This window comes from Aethalodelphis obliquidens, unplaced genomic scaffold, assembly GCF_003676395.1.
Source record: "Aethalodelphis obliquidens isolate GAN/ISIS:26980383/991018 unplaced genomic scaffold, ASM367639v1 scaffold3, whole genome shotgun sequence".
In the NCBI taxonomy this organism is placed as follows: Eukaryota; Metazoa; Chordata; class Mammalia; order Artiodactyla; family Delphinidae; genus Aethalodelphis; species Aethalodelphis obliquidens.
Genome location: NW_020837947.1, coordinates 19,843,382 through 19,862,274, shown reverse-complemented (window position 1 = coordinate 19,862,274; position 18,893 = coordinate 19,843,382). Strand labels below are relative to the sequence as shown.

Sequence of the window (18,893 nt, the reverse complement as noted above, 5' to 3'; positions counted from 1 at the left end):
TTCTTTACATGTAGCTGTCCAGTTTCCCAGCACAACTTATTGAAGAGGTTGCCTTTTCGCCATTGTATATTCTTGCCTCCTTTGTCAAAGATAAGGTGACCATATGTGCATGGGTTTATCTCTGGGCTTTCTATCCTGTTCCATTGATCTATATTTCTGTTTTTGTGCCAGTACCATATTGTCTTGATTACTGTAGCTTTGTAGTATAGTCTGAAGTCTGGGATCCTGATTCCTCCAACTCCGTTTTTCTTTCTCAAGGTTGCTTTGGCTATTCAGGATCTTTTGCGTTTCCATACAAATTGTAAAATTTTTCATTCTAGTTCTGTAAAAAATGCCTTTGATAATTTGATAGGAATTGCATTGAATATGTAGATTGCTTTGGGTAGTATAGTCATTTTCACAATGTTGATTCTTCCAATCCAAGGACATGTTATATCTCTCCATCTGTTTGTGTCATCTTTAATTTCTTTCAACAGTGTCTTATAGTCTTCTGCATACAGGTCTTTTGTCTCCTTAGGAAGCTTTACTCCTAGGTATTTTATTCTTTTTGTTGCTATGGTAAGTGGGATTGCTTCCTCAATTTCTCTTTCAGTTTCATTTATTTCTGATCTGATCTTTATGGTTCTGCTAACCTTGGAGGTTCCTTTGTTTTTCTTTCTCTAATTGCTTTAGGTACAAGGTTAGGTTGTTTATTTGAGATGTTTCTTGTTTCTTGAGGTAGGATTGTATGGCAGTAAACGTCCCTCTTAGAACTGTTTTTGCTGCATCCCATAGGTTTTGGGTCATCGTGTTTTCACTGTCATTTGTTTCTAGGTATTTTTTGATTTTGTCTTTGATATCTTCAGTGATCTCTTGGTCATTTAGTAGCATATTGTTTAGCCTCCATGTGTTTGTATTTTTTACATTTTTTTTCCTGTAATTGATATCTAGTCTCATAGCATTGTGGTTGGAAAAGATACTTGATATGATTTCAGTTTTCTTAAACTTACCAAGGCTTGATTTGTGACCCAAGATATGATCTATCCTGGAGAATGTTCCATGAGCACTTGAGAAGAAAGTGTATTCTGTTATTTTTGGATGGAATGTTCTATAAGTATCAATTAAGTCTGTCTGGTCTAATGTGTCTTTTAAAGCTTGTGTTTCCTTATTTATTTTCTTTTTGGATGATCTGTGCATTGGTGAAAGTGGGGTGTAAAAGCCCCCTACTATGATTGTGTTACCGTTGATTTCCCCTTTTATAGCTGTTAGCATTTGTCTTATATATTGAGGTGCTCCTATGTTGGGTGCATAAATAATTACAATTGTTATATCTTCTTCTTGGATTGATCCCTTGATCATTATGTAGTGTCATTCTTTGTCTCTTCTAATAGTCTTTATTTTAAAGTCTATTTTTTCTGATAGGAGTATTGCTAATCCAGCTTTCTTTTGATTTCCATTTGCATGGAATATCTTTTTCCATCCCCTCACTTTGTGTCTGTATATGTCCCTAGGTCTGATGTGGGTTTCTTGTAGACAGCATATGTATGGGTCTTGTCTTTGTATCCCTTCAGCCAGTCTGTGTCTTTTGGTTGGAGCATTTAATCCATTTACTTTTAAGGTAATTAACCATATGTACATTCCTATTACCATTTTCTTAATTGTTTTGGGTTTGTTATTGTAGGTCTTTTCCTTCTCTTGTGTTTCCTGCCTAGAGAAGTTCCTTTAGCATTTGTTGTAAAGCTGGTTTGGTGGTGCTGAATTCTCTTACCTTTTGCTTGTCTGTAAAGATTTTAATTTCTCTGTCAAATCTAGATGAGATCCTTACTGGGTAGAGTAATTTTGGTTGTAGGTTTTTCCCTTTCATCACTTTAAATATGTCCTGCCAGTCCCTTCTGGCTTGCAGAGTTTCTGCTGAAAGATCAGCTGTTAACCTTATGGGGATTCCTTTGTATGTTATTTGTTGTTTTTCCCTTGCTTCTTTTAATATTTTTTCTTTGTATTTAATTTTTGATAGTTTGATTAATATGTGTCTTGGAGTGTTTCTACTTGGATTTATCCTGTAAATAATGTATGGGACTCTCTGTGCTTCCTGGACTTTATTAACTATTTCCTTTCCCATGTTATGGAAGTTTTCAACTATAATCTCTTCACATATTTTCTCAGACTCTTCTTTTTCTCTTCTTCTTCTGGGACCCCTATAATTCGAATGTTGATGAATTTAATGCTGTCCCAGAGGTCTCTGAGAGTGTCCTCAATTCTTTTCATTCTTTTTTCTTTATTCTGCTCTGTGGTAGTCATTTCCACTATTTTATATTCCAGGTCACTTGTCTGTTCTTCTGCCTCAGTTATTCTGCTATTGATTCCTTCTAGAATATTTTTAATTTCATTTATTGTGTTGTTCATCATTGTTTGTTTGCTCTTTAGTTCTTCTAGGTCCTTGTTAAACATTTCTTGTATTTTCTCCATTGTATTTCCGAGACTTTGAAACATCTTTACTATCATTACTCTGCATTCTTTTTCAGGTAGACTGCCTATTTCCTCTTCATTTGTTTGGTCTGGTGGGTTTTTACCTTGCTCTTTCATCTGCTGTATATTTCTCTGTCTTCTCATTTTGTTTAACTTACTGTGTTTGGGGTCTCCTTTTTGCAGGCTGCAGGTTCGTAGTTCCCGGGTTTTTTTGGTGTCTGCCCCCAGTGGGTGCAGTTGTTTCAGTGGCTTGTGTAGGCCTCCTGGTGGCAGGGACTGGTGCCTGTATTCTGGTAGGTGGGGCTGTATCTTGTCCTTCTGGTGGGCAGGGCCGTGTCTGGTGGAGTGTTTTGGAGTGTCTGCGAACTTAGTATGACTTTAGGCAGCCTCTCTGCTAATGGGTGGGGTTGTGTTCCTGTCTTGCTAGTCATTTGGCATGGGGTGTGCTGCACTGGAGCATACTGGCCGTTAGGTGGAGCTGGGTTGAGACGAAGATCTCTGGGAGATCTCTTAAGTGCGGCTGGGAGGTTTCTGGTAGTCCAGTGTCCTGGCCTCGGCCCTCCCATCTCGGAGGCTCAGGCCTGACACCCGGCCGGAGCACCATGACCCTGTCAGCCACACGGCTCAGAAGAAAAGGAAGAGAGAAAAGCAAAAACAAAAACAAAAAAACCAACAGACAGAACCCCAGGACAAATGGTAAAAGCAAACCTATACAGAGAAAATCACACAAAGAAGCATAGACATACACACTCACAAAAAGAGAAAAAGGAAAAAATATATATATATATATATATACACAAAAGGAAGAGAGCAACCAAACCAATAATCAAATCCACCAATGATAATAAGCAGTAAATACTAAACTAAGATAAACATCAAATCAGACACAGAAAACCAACCCCAAGTCTACAGTTGCTCCCAAAGTCCACCGCCTCAATTTTGGGAACATTTGTTGTCTCTTCAGGTATTCCACAGTTGCAGGGTACATCAAGTTGACTGTGAGGATTTAATCAGCTGCTCCTGAGACTGCATAGAGAAATTTTCCTTTCTTTTCTTGTTCCCACAGCTCCTAGGGTTCAGCTTTGCTTTTGGCCCCGCCTCTGTGTGTAGACTGCCCTCAGGAGTCTGTTACCTGCCCAGACAGGAGGGGGTTAAAGCAGCAGCTGATTAGGGCTCTCTTCCATACAGGCCGGGGCGGGGGCGGGGGGGGGGGTATGATAGTCATAACTGGAATGCAGGGCGAGCCTGCAGCAGCAGAGGCCAGTGTGACGTTGCAGCAGCCTGAGGCGCACCATGTGTTCTTCCGGGGAAGTTGTCCTTGGATCACAGGACCCTGGCAGTGGCGGGCTGCACCGGCTCCCGGGAGGGGAGGTGTGGATAGTGACCTGTGCTTGCACACAGGATTCTTGGTGGCAGCGGCAGCAGCATTAGCCGTTCATGCCCGTCTCTGGGGTCCGCGCTGATAGCCGTGGCTCGCACCCGTCTCTGGAGCTCACTTAGGCAGTGCTCTGTCTTCTGTGGGCACACTGGGAAGGAATCCCCTCTCCTCGCACACCCCGAAACGAAGGTCTCTTGCCTCTTCGGCAGCTCCAGACTTTTCCCCGGACTCCCTCCCGGCTGGCTGTGGCGCCCTAGCCCTCTTCAGGCTGTGCTCACACAGCCAACCCCAGTCCTCTCCGGGGGATCCGACCTCCAAAGCCCGAGCCTCAGCTCCCAGCCCCCGCACACCCCGGCGGGTGAGCAGACAAGCCTCTCGGGCTGGTGAGTGCTGGTTGGCACTGATCCTCTGTGCGGGAATCTCTCCGCTTTGCCCTCCGCACCCCTGTTGCTGTGCTCTCCTCCATGGCTCCGAAGCTTCCCCCGAGCCCACCCCGTTCTCTGCCAGTGAAGGGGCTTCCTCGTGTGTTGAAACTTTTCCTCCTTCACAGCTCCCTCCCAGCGGTGCAGGTCCTGTCCCTATTCTTTTGTCTTTGTTTTATCTCTTCTCTTTTGCCCTACCCAGGTGCCTGGAGATTAGGGCAAAAGAAAAAAGCCTTTTGGGAAGTCTGAGGTCTTCTGCCAGCATTCAGTAGGTGTTCTCTAGGAGCTGTTCCACATGTAGATGTATTTCTGATGTATTTGTGTGGAGGAAGGTGATCTCCACGTCTTACTCCTCTGCCATCTTGAAGGTCTCCTTCTGTCTATATTTATTGAGCTTGACTGATGTTCATCAAAATCTGAAGACCTACTACAATGCAATGTTTTCCTGATTTCTTTAAAAAATATACTTGTATGATTTTTTTCAGTATGATTTATAAGACTATAGGGTTAAAATGTTGATTTGGAGCAATTTGATTTCTGTTTGGATTTGGGTATCCGTTACTTAGAAGAGACGCGTAACTCTGCCTATGGCGTACTTCATGCTAATGCCACTAAGCTTCCCCTCAGGATGGTGTGGTTCCCATACAGGTGTAGTTCCCATATGTGTAAGGAGATCCACTCTTTCTCCTGATATAATTTATATACCTGGTAGGACTAGGCTTTTTTAACCTGATCATTCCCCCCAATACTGCTGGGGCTCACACTTTCCCTCCAGGCATCATAAGAAAGTTGCCCTTCTTCCTTTCTTTCTCAAAGAGCACCCAGTATGTGGTCACAGATGTCTTTTTTTTCCCTCAGCAAAGAAAAATGAGAGATGAAAGGAGTAACATGCTGTTTGATTAGGGACAATTCTTATTTGACCCAGAAAAGATGTTACCATCACCGGGGGTGGAGCTCCCTCTGTCCCCCAGGGTTGAGTACCAGTCCAGTAATTTTGAGATGGCACAGTAAAAGGGAGAGATGAAAAAGCAGAGGTGTTAAAGAAGAGACTCGCTAGTGCCTGCCCTCCCAGGTCCCACCGGATCAGCTACACTGTCCCATGGCCTCTGTAACCGAGAAGGAATTGAACTGCTCAGATGCAAAGGCAAATTAGACACCATATTCTAAGTTCTCTGATGCTCTTAACTGAGAGCATGGAAGGCACAATTACCCCAAGTTCCTAGAAGACTTCTGAGTGCTGAGGACTAGGCCAGACCTTTCCTGCAAACGCATCGCCACCATCTTCCTAGCCTTTGGGGTAAGGGTGGCGGAAACTAAAGACTTGCGTGCCTTCATTTCCCCAATGACCTCTTGGTCAGAACCTGTACTGTTCAGTAGAATGTACAGAATTTGCTCTGTTCTAATACATAAACTAAATATGTGGCGTGATTTCAGCAGGAAATTTTAAGATTTCTTTTGCAAAACTAATTACTCACTGAATGCTTTAGTGTGTACTTATTTGAGAGAGCTGGCATATCTTTTGCATATTTGGGTGGAATTTTTATATCTTACAGCACATGAGATATGAGAAGCTAACTAGGGAAACTAGCCCTGTTAAAGCATCTAGGCAAAAAAAAAAAATCCCCAAACCTGTTCTTCTTTTCTTATTAACATCCACTTAACAGCTGGGAATGGTGCAGTCCACACTTTTGCATGCCTGAAAGGGGGAACCACAGTACCAACTTCAGCTGATTACTTTTGTTTTCTCTTTCAGCAAATCTCCCCAGCAGGCCACAGGTAAGAGTTAATGGGTTGGTTGGTTTAGGTGTTAGAGATTATAACCTAGAGTAAGTGATTAGCTACCATCGATTTTAGTGCTACTTTATTCCCCATGTAAATAAGTAAACTTGCTTGACATGTTCGTTGATTGAATACAACAGTTTGTCAGTCCAGGGAGGGAGACCCCTCCCAAGCCAGTCCTTCCAAATGCCCAAAATGCCAAGTGCTTGACCTTTTGCATTCAAACAGCTTTTTAAAGGCCTCATGTGTACTATATAAAGTTACCCTGGATAGATTTGACTGACATTGTTCTCCCAGGTATCTACTTAAGGTAGCTATCACAGACTTAAAAGCAATGACTGGAGCGGTACACAAAGGTGGTTTTGTTACTTTGAGGGGAAAAGGTTTTGATTTTTCATTTAAAATTCTGCTGAGAACTGTTGGCAGCTATAGCCATGTGCCTGTCAGTATGTTCTTTACCAGGTGCTCTTAGAAACAAGGTGTCCCAAGACCACAGTAAATCTTTGGAGAACACTTTCTCTTATGAACTTGTTTATGAATCTTTTTGAAACAGTGAACCCTCTGATTGTGTTACCGCCTTAATGGCAAGAGGGGCTGAGAGCTTAAGGAGAAGCACAGGTGGTTCATCTTCAGTAACTGGAGGGACAACAAAGGCATATGAAGTAGATTACTGGATGCGATGTGAGAGCTCGTGAGAAGGAAGAACCTCATCCCAGAGAGTAAAAGCCTTCTGACTGCTTCTGTTGTCTTAGTGAGTCAGAAGCAGGGGCTTCAGCAGAGAGTGCGGATGGCGAGGAAGCATCGGAGGTGTGAGGAGAGACTGGAGGATGTGTAGTATGCTGCTTGGAGCTCAGGAGAGCACATGGATAGAGAAATAGACTGACTGCCAGGCAGCATTAATGGCCACCACTTTCTCGCTCATGAATTTAACCTGAGGCCTGTCTGCAGGGCTATGTGTGGCCCTTGAGCAACATTCAAGTTCATGAGCACAGTACCAGAGTAGGCCAAGTATTGCATTTAACCAAAGTTGAAGTTGTGGTTTGGCCAAGAGAGTACAGCAGTTCAAGGGAAGAGGCAAAGCATTGACGATAATGATTGAACAAGCACCTGAGTTTGGTAGGAAGAGAAGTGAGGATGCGTTAGGTATGGGAAACCAAATATCAATGGGTTGTAGCAGCAAAGGATGGGTGAAGTTGGGGTCCTAGTGGAAGTCAGCTGGAAAGGTACAGTGGGTTGTCAGAAAGTCGGATGATTGAAATTGAAATGTTGGAGGGGACACAGGTATTGGTGATGGTCCAGATTTGCAACTTTGAATGAGTGGCTGAGAAGGGTGAGGACGGATTCTCAGAGGAGAGGAGCTCAAGGAACTAAGAGGCCAGAATTTTGGAAGCATCATCTATGTGAGCACTGAAATCATGAACATTTAAAAATAGTGAGTGGACAGTGAGCCATTTTTTCTTCAAGAGGTAAGGGGACGTGAACCAAGGGACCAGAAGGTGACTGCATAGTGGGTGGTATAGTCTGATGACAAGAGAGTCAAAGCTGGGTATTTTTAGGGAGGAGAGGGAGAAAGTGCTGTGGAGAACACAGTATGGACCTATCCAGTATCTGAGGAGTGTGAGGGATGAAAAACAGTCCTGGGTTGAAGCTGTGTCTTCAGGGCAGAGCCAGATATCCATGAGAGCAAGTGAAAGATGCATTCAGAGAAGAATTTGAGGACATGGGTTTTAAGGACGATGGACCAAACTGTTTGACTTCTCTTCAAAAGGTTGATGCCACTACCCTGAGTGTGGCCTGGATTTCTCTCCTCCCTTGCCTATGTACGTTGGCCCTGAGCCTTTAACTGGAACCACTGCACAGCCTTGGACTGTAATTCCTGCCTTGAGTTCTTGTTTTCTGGACCCCAGCTGAGGACTGAGACCAGTTGGACTTGTCAAGAGTACCGCCTCTGCAGGAGACCTCCCACAGACCCTCAGGGAGTGACAGGGTGCTTACACCAGCCTAATTCACTGAACACTGGTACCTTCCTGCAAAAACAAAGACAAGTCTTCTCAATTTTAACTTGGTTTCCAGCCTGGGCAAAATAAAAGTCTTCCAGACTTCCCCTATATCAGCTGAGTGGATAAAAAAGCAGACTAAGTAACTTCAGGATGAGAGCAAAGGACCTCATCCCAGGAACAAAAGTCACATGGGAGTAAAGAGTCCCCATTGAACAAAGCAAACTAGGGCTTGTCTAGTTCTGAAAAAAAGCACTTTAATTGTTTTTTAAGAGTTGACATCTCTGCTACCTGTAATGTTTTCTGTAAGTGTTGTTCTGACAGTGCTGTTTTCCCTTCCCACAGGCAATGTGAAGTATTCATCTAGCCACCAACATTTCTAAACTTACAGTATTGCCCTTTTCAGCAAATGCCAATTTCAAGTTCCATTTAATCAGAAGCTCCATGGCTCTTTGAATCATGCTGTTGAGCGCTGACTGTGTGTTCTACTGAAGGAGTAAAACACTGACTATCCAAAGAGAAAAGGATATTTTGTTTTTATAATAATCATATATTATTGTTTTCTTCTTCCCTTTCTATGCAACTGTAAATTAATGAACAGAGTGGTATTTGGAAGTGGTAATACACTTGTCACTGATTTGTATACTGTATACAGTATTGGGAAAGTGGGTGGGAGCTTTCTAATATGATACCTTCTTTTTAATAACCATAAAAATTGCATAAGAATTAGAAGACAATTTTACATTTTTACATTCCTTCATATTAACCTTGTACAATAACTTCATTTGTTTCTTTGACTCTTTTACCATTATGTTTTGGTTATTTATAATTCATCAACCACATGACCAAATAGATTTTCTTTATTTGTTTCCATGATATGGCCAAATTAATAAGTTCATATATTTCAATCAAATATTATATGTTTATGGATTAGACTACAGCTCTGTGTATACTGTTTAACTTTATTTGACATCGTACACTTATTTCTTTAGTGATCACTTGGATAACCACAATAAAAATCCTGTGGGCCTAAATGGCATTTCTATTGGGATTTTTTTTTCCTGCATTTTATTTCCCTGCTCTGTATCAGTTGGTCTTGATTTCTTTATTTATTTCATGTTCCAATCTATATGACAGGATTATAATAATCTCAAAGATCATTTTACCAAAGGTTGCCCATTTAAGCATATTTTCATTTTGATGCAGAAACAAAACTTGGTCCCACTTTTCCTAGTTCCCAGGTCTTGATTTTCATCATTCAGTACACAGCAGACATTTACCTAATTGTGATACCAAAACACATGGCTGTCTTTGGTTCCCTTTGAAGAAAGTTTTACAGTTGTTTATGTCTACTCAAACCCTCTATGACTCTTGAAGCCCCTGGTTATTTTCCTTCTGAAAGCAGACACAAGTTTAATGAATGTCTCATTTTAACCTTTTGAGTGAATGAACAGCCATTTAATTACCCTTCATTTGATCAGTACATTTGGGAACAATGTTCATCAAAAGCCTACATCACTGCTTCTATAGAAGAATGAAATTAATGCTTAGGTGCTGGCACCCTGGCTTATACCTTTGAGTGCGTTCAGTTGGGTATTTGGTTCGGCTTCCGATTTAACATGTATTTGATTCAGTTTAAACATGTTATGTGATGTACCAAATGTAGAGAAACCAAAAAAAGTGAAAATAATGTGTTTTGATTCAAGCATATATGCTTTTAAAACATCAGGACGTTTTAACTTTGAGTTCTCTTTAACTGGGATCTGGCCAGAAGGAGGCTTAAAGTTAGAAATTCCTACTCTTTTAGAATAGGTTGGGTGGGTTGGGGGGCAAGGGTGTCTATTTGCAGCAGAGATATTTTGAGAAGAAGAAAATTGTTTTATATAAGAGGAAAGCCATGACCACCTTTCTACCTCAGATCCGTCTTCATCCATCGTGTTGGAAATAGCTTTATGCTACTGCAGTGTGGAAAATCTAAAGCTTTTATCAGACCACATCATACCCAGTAAAAGCACCTATTTAAAGAAAAAGAATTCCCTGAACTCTGAACTACAAGTTGTAGATTTGGTGTCTTCCTTGTCCTTACTTTGAAAAGTTACGTATTAATTTTTTTCTGCCTGTAATTGTGTGCAACATGTTCTCTATCTGCTATTAAGGAAAAGCTACATAAAACACTACATTGTAACCTTCTAAGGAATAATAAATATAAAGAAATATATTGCAGTAACAACAAGGGGAAATAAGTATGTAGTTCTTTTGAAATATGTGGTAAAGAACTAATCATAGACTATCATCTAATCTGGTTATATCTGTATTTTTCATCCTGAATAAAAGTAATTTTAACACAAGATGACTTTGATATTCTTCAGCGGTGTTCACTGGTAGACTCTGAACTTCGAATGTACATTTATGAAAATAAAATATAAAGAGAGCCTATATCCTGATAAATCTACATGTGTTCCTGAAGTTTCTCTCATACACACTAATACATTCTCTTTCTTACTCTCACTGTCTCTCTCTTTCTCTGTGTTCCTCTCTTGCCTCTTATATATATAATTCTCAATTTCCTTTACAGATAGAAGGCTTATTGATAGGGAATAAATAATGTTGGATGTTAAAAACATGTACATGAAGCCTATTGAGCTTTTGTTTTTCATTTTGGGGGGGGGGGGTTACCAAATTACTTTATTTGAAGGAATGGTACTAAGGAAAGAACTTGTAGATGTTTTGGTACAAGTTATAGAAAAGGTAAAGGTAACCCAAACACGCGTGCACTGCCTTGATGCAGGGAAGTCATCCCTGTGGCTACGGGAAGCCAGCCTAAGGCTTAGCTCTCAGTATCACTGTTTCCCAGGGTGTGCTTGTCAAAGAGTTACTCTGCCATGCCAGATTCGGGGGCCCCCATCCTGCGCAGGTTGGTTTATGTGGCCACCCAGTTCTTTAGTGGATTTCACCTGCTCATTCAGGTAATGAGTCTCAATGAAGTTACACAAATAGGGGTCCTTTTTGTCAGTGGCCAGTTTGTGCAGTTCCAGTAGTGACGGATTCACACTTTTTTCCAAGTGTAGCACACATTACATTGCATTCAGCCCATTCTCCCAGTCATCACGGTCTGGCTTCTTGATATCCCGAAGGAAGATTCGGCCACCCCGTTGGTTCCGCAGCTTCATCAGTTTCTCAGCATGTTCCCTCTCCTCACGAGATTGGTGAAGAAAGTATTTGGCAAAGTTCTTCAAAGCCACATCATCGCGGTCCAAATAGTGTGACACGGACAGGTGGACGCAGGAGGCGTAGAGCTCCAGGTCGATCTGGCGGCTGATGGCGGCCTCCGAGCCCTGGTGGTAGTGCTGGCGCACCTGGGAGGGGGACACGGTCGTCATGGCGGGCGGCCGAGGAGAGGCGGCGGGGACCTTGGGGCGGCCGGAGCGGCGGGTGAGCGCTGCTTCCGTCCCAGCACTGTTGAAGCAGGAAACCGCGGTGTCTCTCCGCAAGGACTGTCTGAGCTTTTGTTTTAATAGCTTAGGTGCTATTGGCATTTAGTTGGTTACCCTTCCAAATCCACTTTTAGCCTCATGCTCTTAAATAATGCACTTTTTGTATATGCACTGGATTTTACCACTCTGGTAGGAGATTTAGTGCATTTCGGAAGCTACCCAGGGGAAATAGCACTGAGAATCATGTTACTTGATTCTAAAAGTCAAAGCTATCTGGGAAACAGAAAAAAACCCAAACATATAATTTGTTAAAGAAAATCGATCGGGCTTCCGTGGTGGTGCAGTGGTTAAGAATCGCCTGCCAATGCAGGGGACTTGGGTTCGAGCCCTGGTCCGGAAGGATCCCACGAGCCACGGAGCAACTAAACCTGTGCGCTGCAACTATTAAACCTGTGCTCTAGAGCCCGTGAGCCACAACTACTGAGCTTGTGCGCCACGACTACTGAAGCCCGCGGGCCTAGAGCCCGTGCTGCACAGCAAAAGAAGCCACCGCAATGAGAAGCCCGTGCACCACAACGAAGAGTAACCCCCTCTGGCCTCAACTTGAGAAGGACCCCCGCGCAGCAACGAAGGCCCAATGCAGCCAAAGTAAATAAATAAAATTTTTTTTTAAATCCATCCATTTCAATAAACATACATTTAAAACATCCTGTCTACCTCAAAGTAATATCCACATTACGCATTCCTAAAGAACCAATTGTTGGTTTCCAGCAAACCTTGTTGAGTAGGTAGTTGAAAATGGAGCTGAGAACAAATGAAAAAGTTTTGTTTTTATACTAAGTGTAAGCCTTCAGCTTGTTACTTCTATCATTGAGAATGTGTGTGTGTATATATATATATATATATATATATATGTATATATATATATATTTAAAGAATGTAGTTTGCTTTTGGATATTCCCCCACCCCTCTGGACCGCCACCATTCAACTGTTTCAGTAGACCAACTTTTTCAGGGGCCTTTCTTAATTCACTCGTTGAGAATTTGTTGAAACCACTAATACCACACCACCTAACACTGTAAGTAGGCTCCCCACAGTTCATTGACATATGATACCAGCTTGTGTTTTTGTGAGGTTAAGTAACAAGAGTGAGACTTTGATGGAGGCCAGGAGCCAATCACAATCACGTTACATTCACTACCTGTGGTATTAGTTATTGCCGCTATAATGTGACACAGCAGCCATAAAACCTCGTAATCATTTATGTAGCTCATGGGATGTGAGGTTCAGCTGATCTGGGCAGGACTCTTCTGATCCCAGCTGGACTTGCTCACATGTCTGGAGTTGACCGGCTGTTGGGATGGCTAGACTCAGATGACTGTGGCACCTAGGCGGGGTTCTTTCATCCACTAGCAACCCAACTAACTGGGTGTGTTTTTGTGCAATGACAGACTTGTGGGACTGCAGATGGGCTTTGCTGAGAACTGGTGCATCATCACTTCTACTGAATTCTGTTGGTCAAAGCAAGTTATAAGGCTAGGAATGGGGAGTAGATTCCACCTCTTTTGTGAGACAGACTGCGGAGTCACAGGACAAAGGGTGTAGCTAAGGGGAGAAGTCATCAGGTTTCACCTTATAAACTTAGAGGGAGGCAAAGCAGAGGACGTGGGCCAGAATACTAACATGTCCATTTCCTTGGCCATGATGTCCACTGCCTCAATGGAATGGGAAGGAAGCAGCCTTTTTACGAGGCCTTCTTTTAAAACAAAGATCAAGAAGGTCAGCCCCTCCTTCCCAAGCTATCAATCCAATTTCAGAAGGAAACACAAGTAGGAAAACTTAGCATGTCTTTGCCCCAAATCCTAGGAGAAGCAGAAGACCTCCTGATAGAAAAGGACTGGTACTAAAATTAGAAAAAATAAAACAATTATTAAAATAAAACAATAAAAATTAGAAAAAATAAAAACAAAGAATAAAGAAAGAAAAAAGCATAGGTGAGAAATACAATAAAAGGGATATTATTATAAACTGCTCAGAAGTTTTGTTTAAGTTGTTAGCTGGAAGAATACACAATACACAGGAAGTTCTTCACATTGACCAAATGAGTAGATACATGTGATATCATACCCTGGCAAGCATTTGTCTAGAAACACGCAATTTATTTGCACTTTGTTTAAACTTACCAACTTGGCACTAATCGTGCATTTTGAAGGCATTCCAGTTGGTGACATAGTTTTCATAATTTGGGAATATTTGCAGTGTATGCTTGGGTTCAGCTATTCCTTTACAGATAGCTTACTTTTTTGGTACTGTTTTGAATTTTGTACGTGAGTAATTAGAAAAAGTTAATTGACAATTTGCCCACATCTTGCTCTGTTGTCAGTCCAGAAACCACAAATGTTGGATTTGTAATTAAATGAGAAGAGGTCCCAGGCTGCCATGGGATGTAATTACAATTCGTTCCTGATAATACTTTCTTAAGAAACATTTTTTTGAAAGTATTAAAATACTGATTTTTAACTTTTTACTTCGAATCAATTTTTTTCTTTTAATTTAGATAAAGTAAAATAAAATGACATTATAAAACTTTTGGAAAGAATTTAGCCATTCTAGCATAAATCTGACCCCAGTGAGCGTATCAAAATCTAGAATAGTCTTGTTCATTACACTCCACGAATCTCACGAGCCATGTTTACCCCTTAGCAAACTGAGGACAACTATTTATGCTGCTTGGGATGTCTGCGAGGGCAGTTTCAAAAGCTCAACCCTTCCCCAAATAATCCTCATGTATCCTGTTCTCTCCCCACTCCCACCCCGACCATGCAGGTTAATATTGGTAATGATGTCCAATATAAGAGGCTGCTTAGTACAAAAGAAAACGCATGCTGGATACTATATCCCCAAAATGTCATTAATGAAATAATAAAATTTTTAAAGTAAATAGGAATCTTGTGATTAACTGGAGGATGTTAACCACAGATCAAAATTCTGCCTCGACTTGAAATTTAGTGGCTATAACTGAATTGGAAACAAAATATCCAAGTGGCAGGCAAGGTATTGTTCAAGTTGCAGAAAACAGAGTTAGTTAGGGAACAAATCCCTACCTGCCTAATCTAATGGTTCAGCACAATGATAAGCAAGAGTGTATGATAATAGTAATGGGAGCTGGAAGGAAGATTAGCAGGTCCTTATAAGAACGTGTAGGGCTTTCCTGGTGGCGCAGTGGTTAAGAATCTGCCTGCCAATGCAGGAGACACAGGTTCGAGCCCTGGTTCAGGAAGATCCCACATGCTGCAGAGCAACTAAGCCTGTGCGCCACAAGTACTGAGCCCACGTGCCTCAAGTACTGAAGCCCGTCCGCCTAGAGCCCATGCTCTGCAACAAGAGAAGCCACAGCAATAAGCCCGTGTACCGCAATGAAGAGTAGCCGCCGCTCGCTGCAACTAGAGAAAAGCCCAAGCGCAGTAACGAAGACCCAATGCAGCCAAAAATAAACAAACAAATAAATAAATTTATTAAAAAAAGAACTTGTAGTGCGCTCTAGATCCACACAGGATGTGTATCCAAATATAGGGATACAGCTCAAGGAAAAAAATGTGAGAATTAACCACCACCTATAGAACCATATCCCAATAATTTCACTGTGATGTTTCAATGTGCTTGTTTGTGATGTCAGAATCCAAAGAAGACATCATGATGATCACTAAAAATGCAATGGATGTAGCAGGATTTCGCCACTAAAAGGATTCCCTGACTAAATAATTTTGAGAAACAGTGCATGTTCTAAGGCCCTTTGGAGATTCGCAATGCACATGAACATAATAAAAGCTTTGAGAAATCCTGAAGTAAAGAAACCTACCTGTGTATCACTCTGCATTTCTAAAGCATTTAGCAACAGAACTCTTTTGCCACTTACCTGTAAACATTCTGTAATGTACACTTGAGGTGCTGAATTAGTCATTGGTTTTAATCTTGCAAATATATATAGGTGGTGAGCCCATGAAGTCTAGAAAAGTGAAAAGTAAAACAATTATCAGTATTAATTCAGGATTTTAAAACAGGAAGTAATCTTATGTGACAACCAATATATTTCTGTCGTTAAAGAGATACGCTAAAGCATGGGTAAGAGTCAACACAGTTTGCCCTCTGTTCTCCATTCAGGAAACATTTCTATTTCCAGAGGAAAGTAATTTCTATTTCTAAAATCCGTGTCTTCCTAAACAAGCCACGCATAGCAGGCATTACTAAACCAGGCATGTATTACAAAACCACAGGATCTAGGAATGGCTGGGGTATCCAAAAATTGTTCCTGAGATCCCATTTTTTGTTTATTTCTTTGCTTAATTAATAATGGGAATTCCTGGTGTCTGCTAAAACTGACCCAAACATTATCCAATCATAATATGATTGCTGGGACTTCCCTGGTGGTCCAGTGGTTAAGACTCCGTGCTTCCATTGCAGGGGGCACGGGTTCAATCCCTGGTTGGGGAACTAAGATCCCACATGCCACGTGACCAAAAACAAAACGATATGATTGCCATGTTAAATGGAGCTATAAATACCATATATTTTCTCTCTTCCAAAAGCCCCTTTCTTTTGCAATCTGGCTCTTTTGCACGCAGGTAAAAATTCTGTCATATTTTCCTCCGGATCTATTCTTTTTTTTGTTTTTTTTTTTCCGCTACGCGGGCCTCTCACTGCTGTGGCCTTTCCCGTTGCAGAGCACAGGCTCCGGACGCGCAGGCTCTGCGGCCATGGCTCACGGGCCCAGCCGCTCCGCGGCACGTGGGATCCTCCCGGACCGGGACACGAACCCGTGTCCTCTGCATCGGCAGGTGGACTCCCAACCACTGCGCCACCAGGGAAGCCCTATTCATATTTTTTTAAGTAGCAAAACAATGTTCTAGATTGTCACAATCTGTTTGACTTATTCTCTAATCTATTTCTTCAGTGCTTTGAGACATGTACTGATTATTAAATTCATTTCCCGCATACTATTGATAACAAACAAAGGAGTTGTAGATAGCAATTTTTGGAAATGAGCACTGTGAATGTGAATGGGAGTTGTCTGATACGATCTGTTGAAGAAAGAACTGAACAGTATGATGTGCATATACATGGGTTTTTCAGGAAGTTTCTGGAACAATGAAGTTATAATAAACTAATGATGATGATGACAGAGGAATACCAAAGCTATGTTAGTGAGGACAATAGAATTCTCAATTCATGACACTGTAGACAAAGTTGAGTGAGTGTATATACTCTCTGTTCTCAGCTTCTTCAGCCTGAGCTGAAGGATAGACCATTAATATCTGGAAGCATGATCAAGCCACAACTTCACATCAATTTATTACAATCAAGTATCAGGTTTCTGGGGTGGTTTTTCAACTGCCATGAGTGTCAGGCTTTCCTGTTCTTTTTGTTGGATCATTAAATATGACAGCAGCCACACACAGTATGCAAAACTCTGGGGATCACAGATCTGAACACCGCAACGCAGACAAATCAGAGTTTGCATTCCACTTCTCAGGAGCCACAAGTACCCAAACTAAGCCGAGAGAATAAATACAATCACCCATTTGAAGAGCCTGCAGAATTAGCTATGGGGTTATTAGCAAAAGTCTTCAAATTCATAATTTCTTTGCATACTGGATCTCAGTAATATTTTAGATACCAGAGAGGTCTAGAGAGATGTAATTGCAGCACCCTTTTTCTAAAATAGCCCCTGTTCCTTTTAGAGGACCATATTACATGGCAGCTCTATTTTGAACCACCTGATATTTTCCTGTTTCAGTGTTAAGATATGTAGTATCAACAATCAAAACTAAGTCTTGATTTTCTAAACTAGTTTCTAGCCTATCTATTGAAGGGCCTCGATAGTTTACAAAGGTTAGACAGTCATAAGTGCCTCCTTCTTAAAGATGACGGAATAAGAGTAGTGGTATTCAAAGCATTACAGTGATGTACAGAAATATGTGAGAGAGAAAAATATAGGATTTCCTAGAAGGTAAGTCTACTTGCAGAGAGGTACTTTTTGTTTTCAGAACAAAGAATGTGCAACATGAGGGACTGTCAAGTTTAAATGAGACCCTAAAAAACAAGTTAACCCAAAGAAAACCATAATTCAAAAAGATACATGCACCCCAATGTGCATTGTAGCACTATTTACAATAGCCAAAACATGGAAGCAGCCTAAGTGTCCATCAACAGAGGAATGGATAAAGAAGTTGTGGTACATATATATAATAGAATATTACTCCACCATAAAAGGAACGAAATTGGGTCATCTGTAAAGACGTGGATGGACCTAGAGTCTGTCATACAGAGTGAAGTAAGTCAGAAAGAGAAAAACAAATATTGTATATTAACGCATATACGTGGAATCTAGAAAAATGGTACAGATGAACCTATTTGCAGGGCAGGAATAGAGATGCAGACGTAGAGAATAGACGTGTGGACACCGTGGGGGGAGGGGAGGTGGGGTGAATTGGGAGATTGAGATTGACATACATTACACTACCACGTGTAAAAGAGATAGCTAGTGGGAACCTGCTGTAGAGCACAATCGTACAGTGACATGGAGACTGCGAAAAAGTAGGAACTGCAGTGCTAGTCAGATCCAGGAATTCTCTTATATGTCTCTCAACTAATGGCCTGATAAAGTTTTGAAAAGCCAAATCTGATAAGTGAAAGAAATTTACCTCCTTGGGATAAGTCATGTTCTAGGTTTGTTATCTACATGAAACCTAGTTTGTTACTTTGACAAAATTGTAACTTCTTGAAGACCTCGTGCCCTCTCTGAGCTAAAACAGTAAGCAGATAGATGGAATCAATCTTAGAGCTCACCCCATCTTTTTTTTTTTTATGGATCTTTATTGGTATATAATTGCATCATAATACTCTGTTAGTTTCTGTTGTATGACAAAGTGAATCAGCCATATGCATACATATGGCCCCATATCCCCTCCCTCTTGTGCCTCCCTCCCAACCTCCCTATGCCACCCCTTGAGGTGGTCACAAAGCACCGAGCTGATCTCCCTGTGCTATGCAGCTACTTCCCACTAGCTATGGTTTTTTTTTATAGTGCTTAATGGTTTTTATTTTTTTAATTTTTATTTATTTTTAACATCTTTATTGGAGTATAATTGCTTTACCATGTTGTGTTAGTTTCTGCTGTATAACAAAGTGAATCAGCCATATGCATACATATGGCCCCATATCCCCTCCCTCTTGAACCTCCCTCCCACCCTCCCTATCCCACCCCTCTAGGTCTTTGCAAAGCACTGAGCTGATCTCCCTGTGCTATGCTGCTGTTTCCCACTAGCTATTCATTTTACATTTGGTAGTGTATATATGTCGATGCCACTCTCTCACTTCGCCCCAGCTTCCCCCTCCCTCTCCATGTCCTCAAGTCCATTCTCTATGTCTATGTCTTTA

The 18,893-nt window shown here is 41.4% G+C and overlaps 1 protein-coding gene and 1 pseudogene across 15 annotated transcripts in view; one reads left to right on the top strand and one right to left on the bottom strand.

The window, feature by feature from the left end:
* The window catches only part of UTRN (utrophin), a 506,668-nt gene extending 496,299 nt beyond the window's left edge, over positions 1-10,369 (top strand). For 14 of the 15 annotated variants that reach the window (XM_027084340.1, XM_027084307.1, XM_027084323.1 and 11 more), the window contains 2 exons: positions 5,999-6,021; positions 8,367-10,369. In XM_027084340.1, coding sequence (XP_026940141.1) covers positions 5,999-6,021; positions 8,367-8,375 — 32 coding nt within the window. In that variant the 3' untranslated portion in view covers positions 8,376-10,369. Of the gene's footprint in view, positions 1-5,998; positions 6,022-8,360 lie in introns of all 15 variants that reach the window. The other variant, XM_027084288.1, reaches the window with a different exon arrangement.
* A 95-nt stretch (positions 10,370-10,464) lies between these two features.
* On the bottom strand, positions 10,465-11,788 carry LOC113608272 (ferritin heavy chain pseudogene; annotated as a pseudogene).
* Between the last annotated feature and the right edge of the window lie 7,105 nt (positions 11,789-18,893).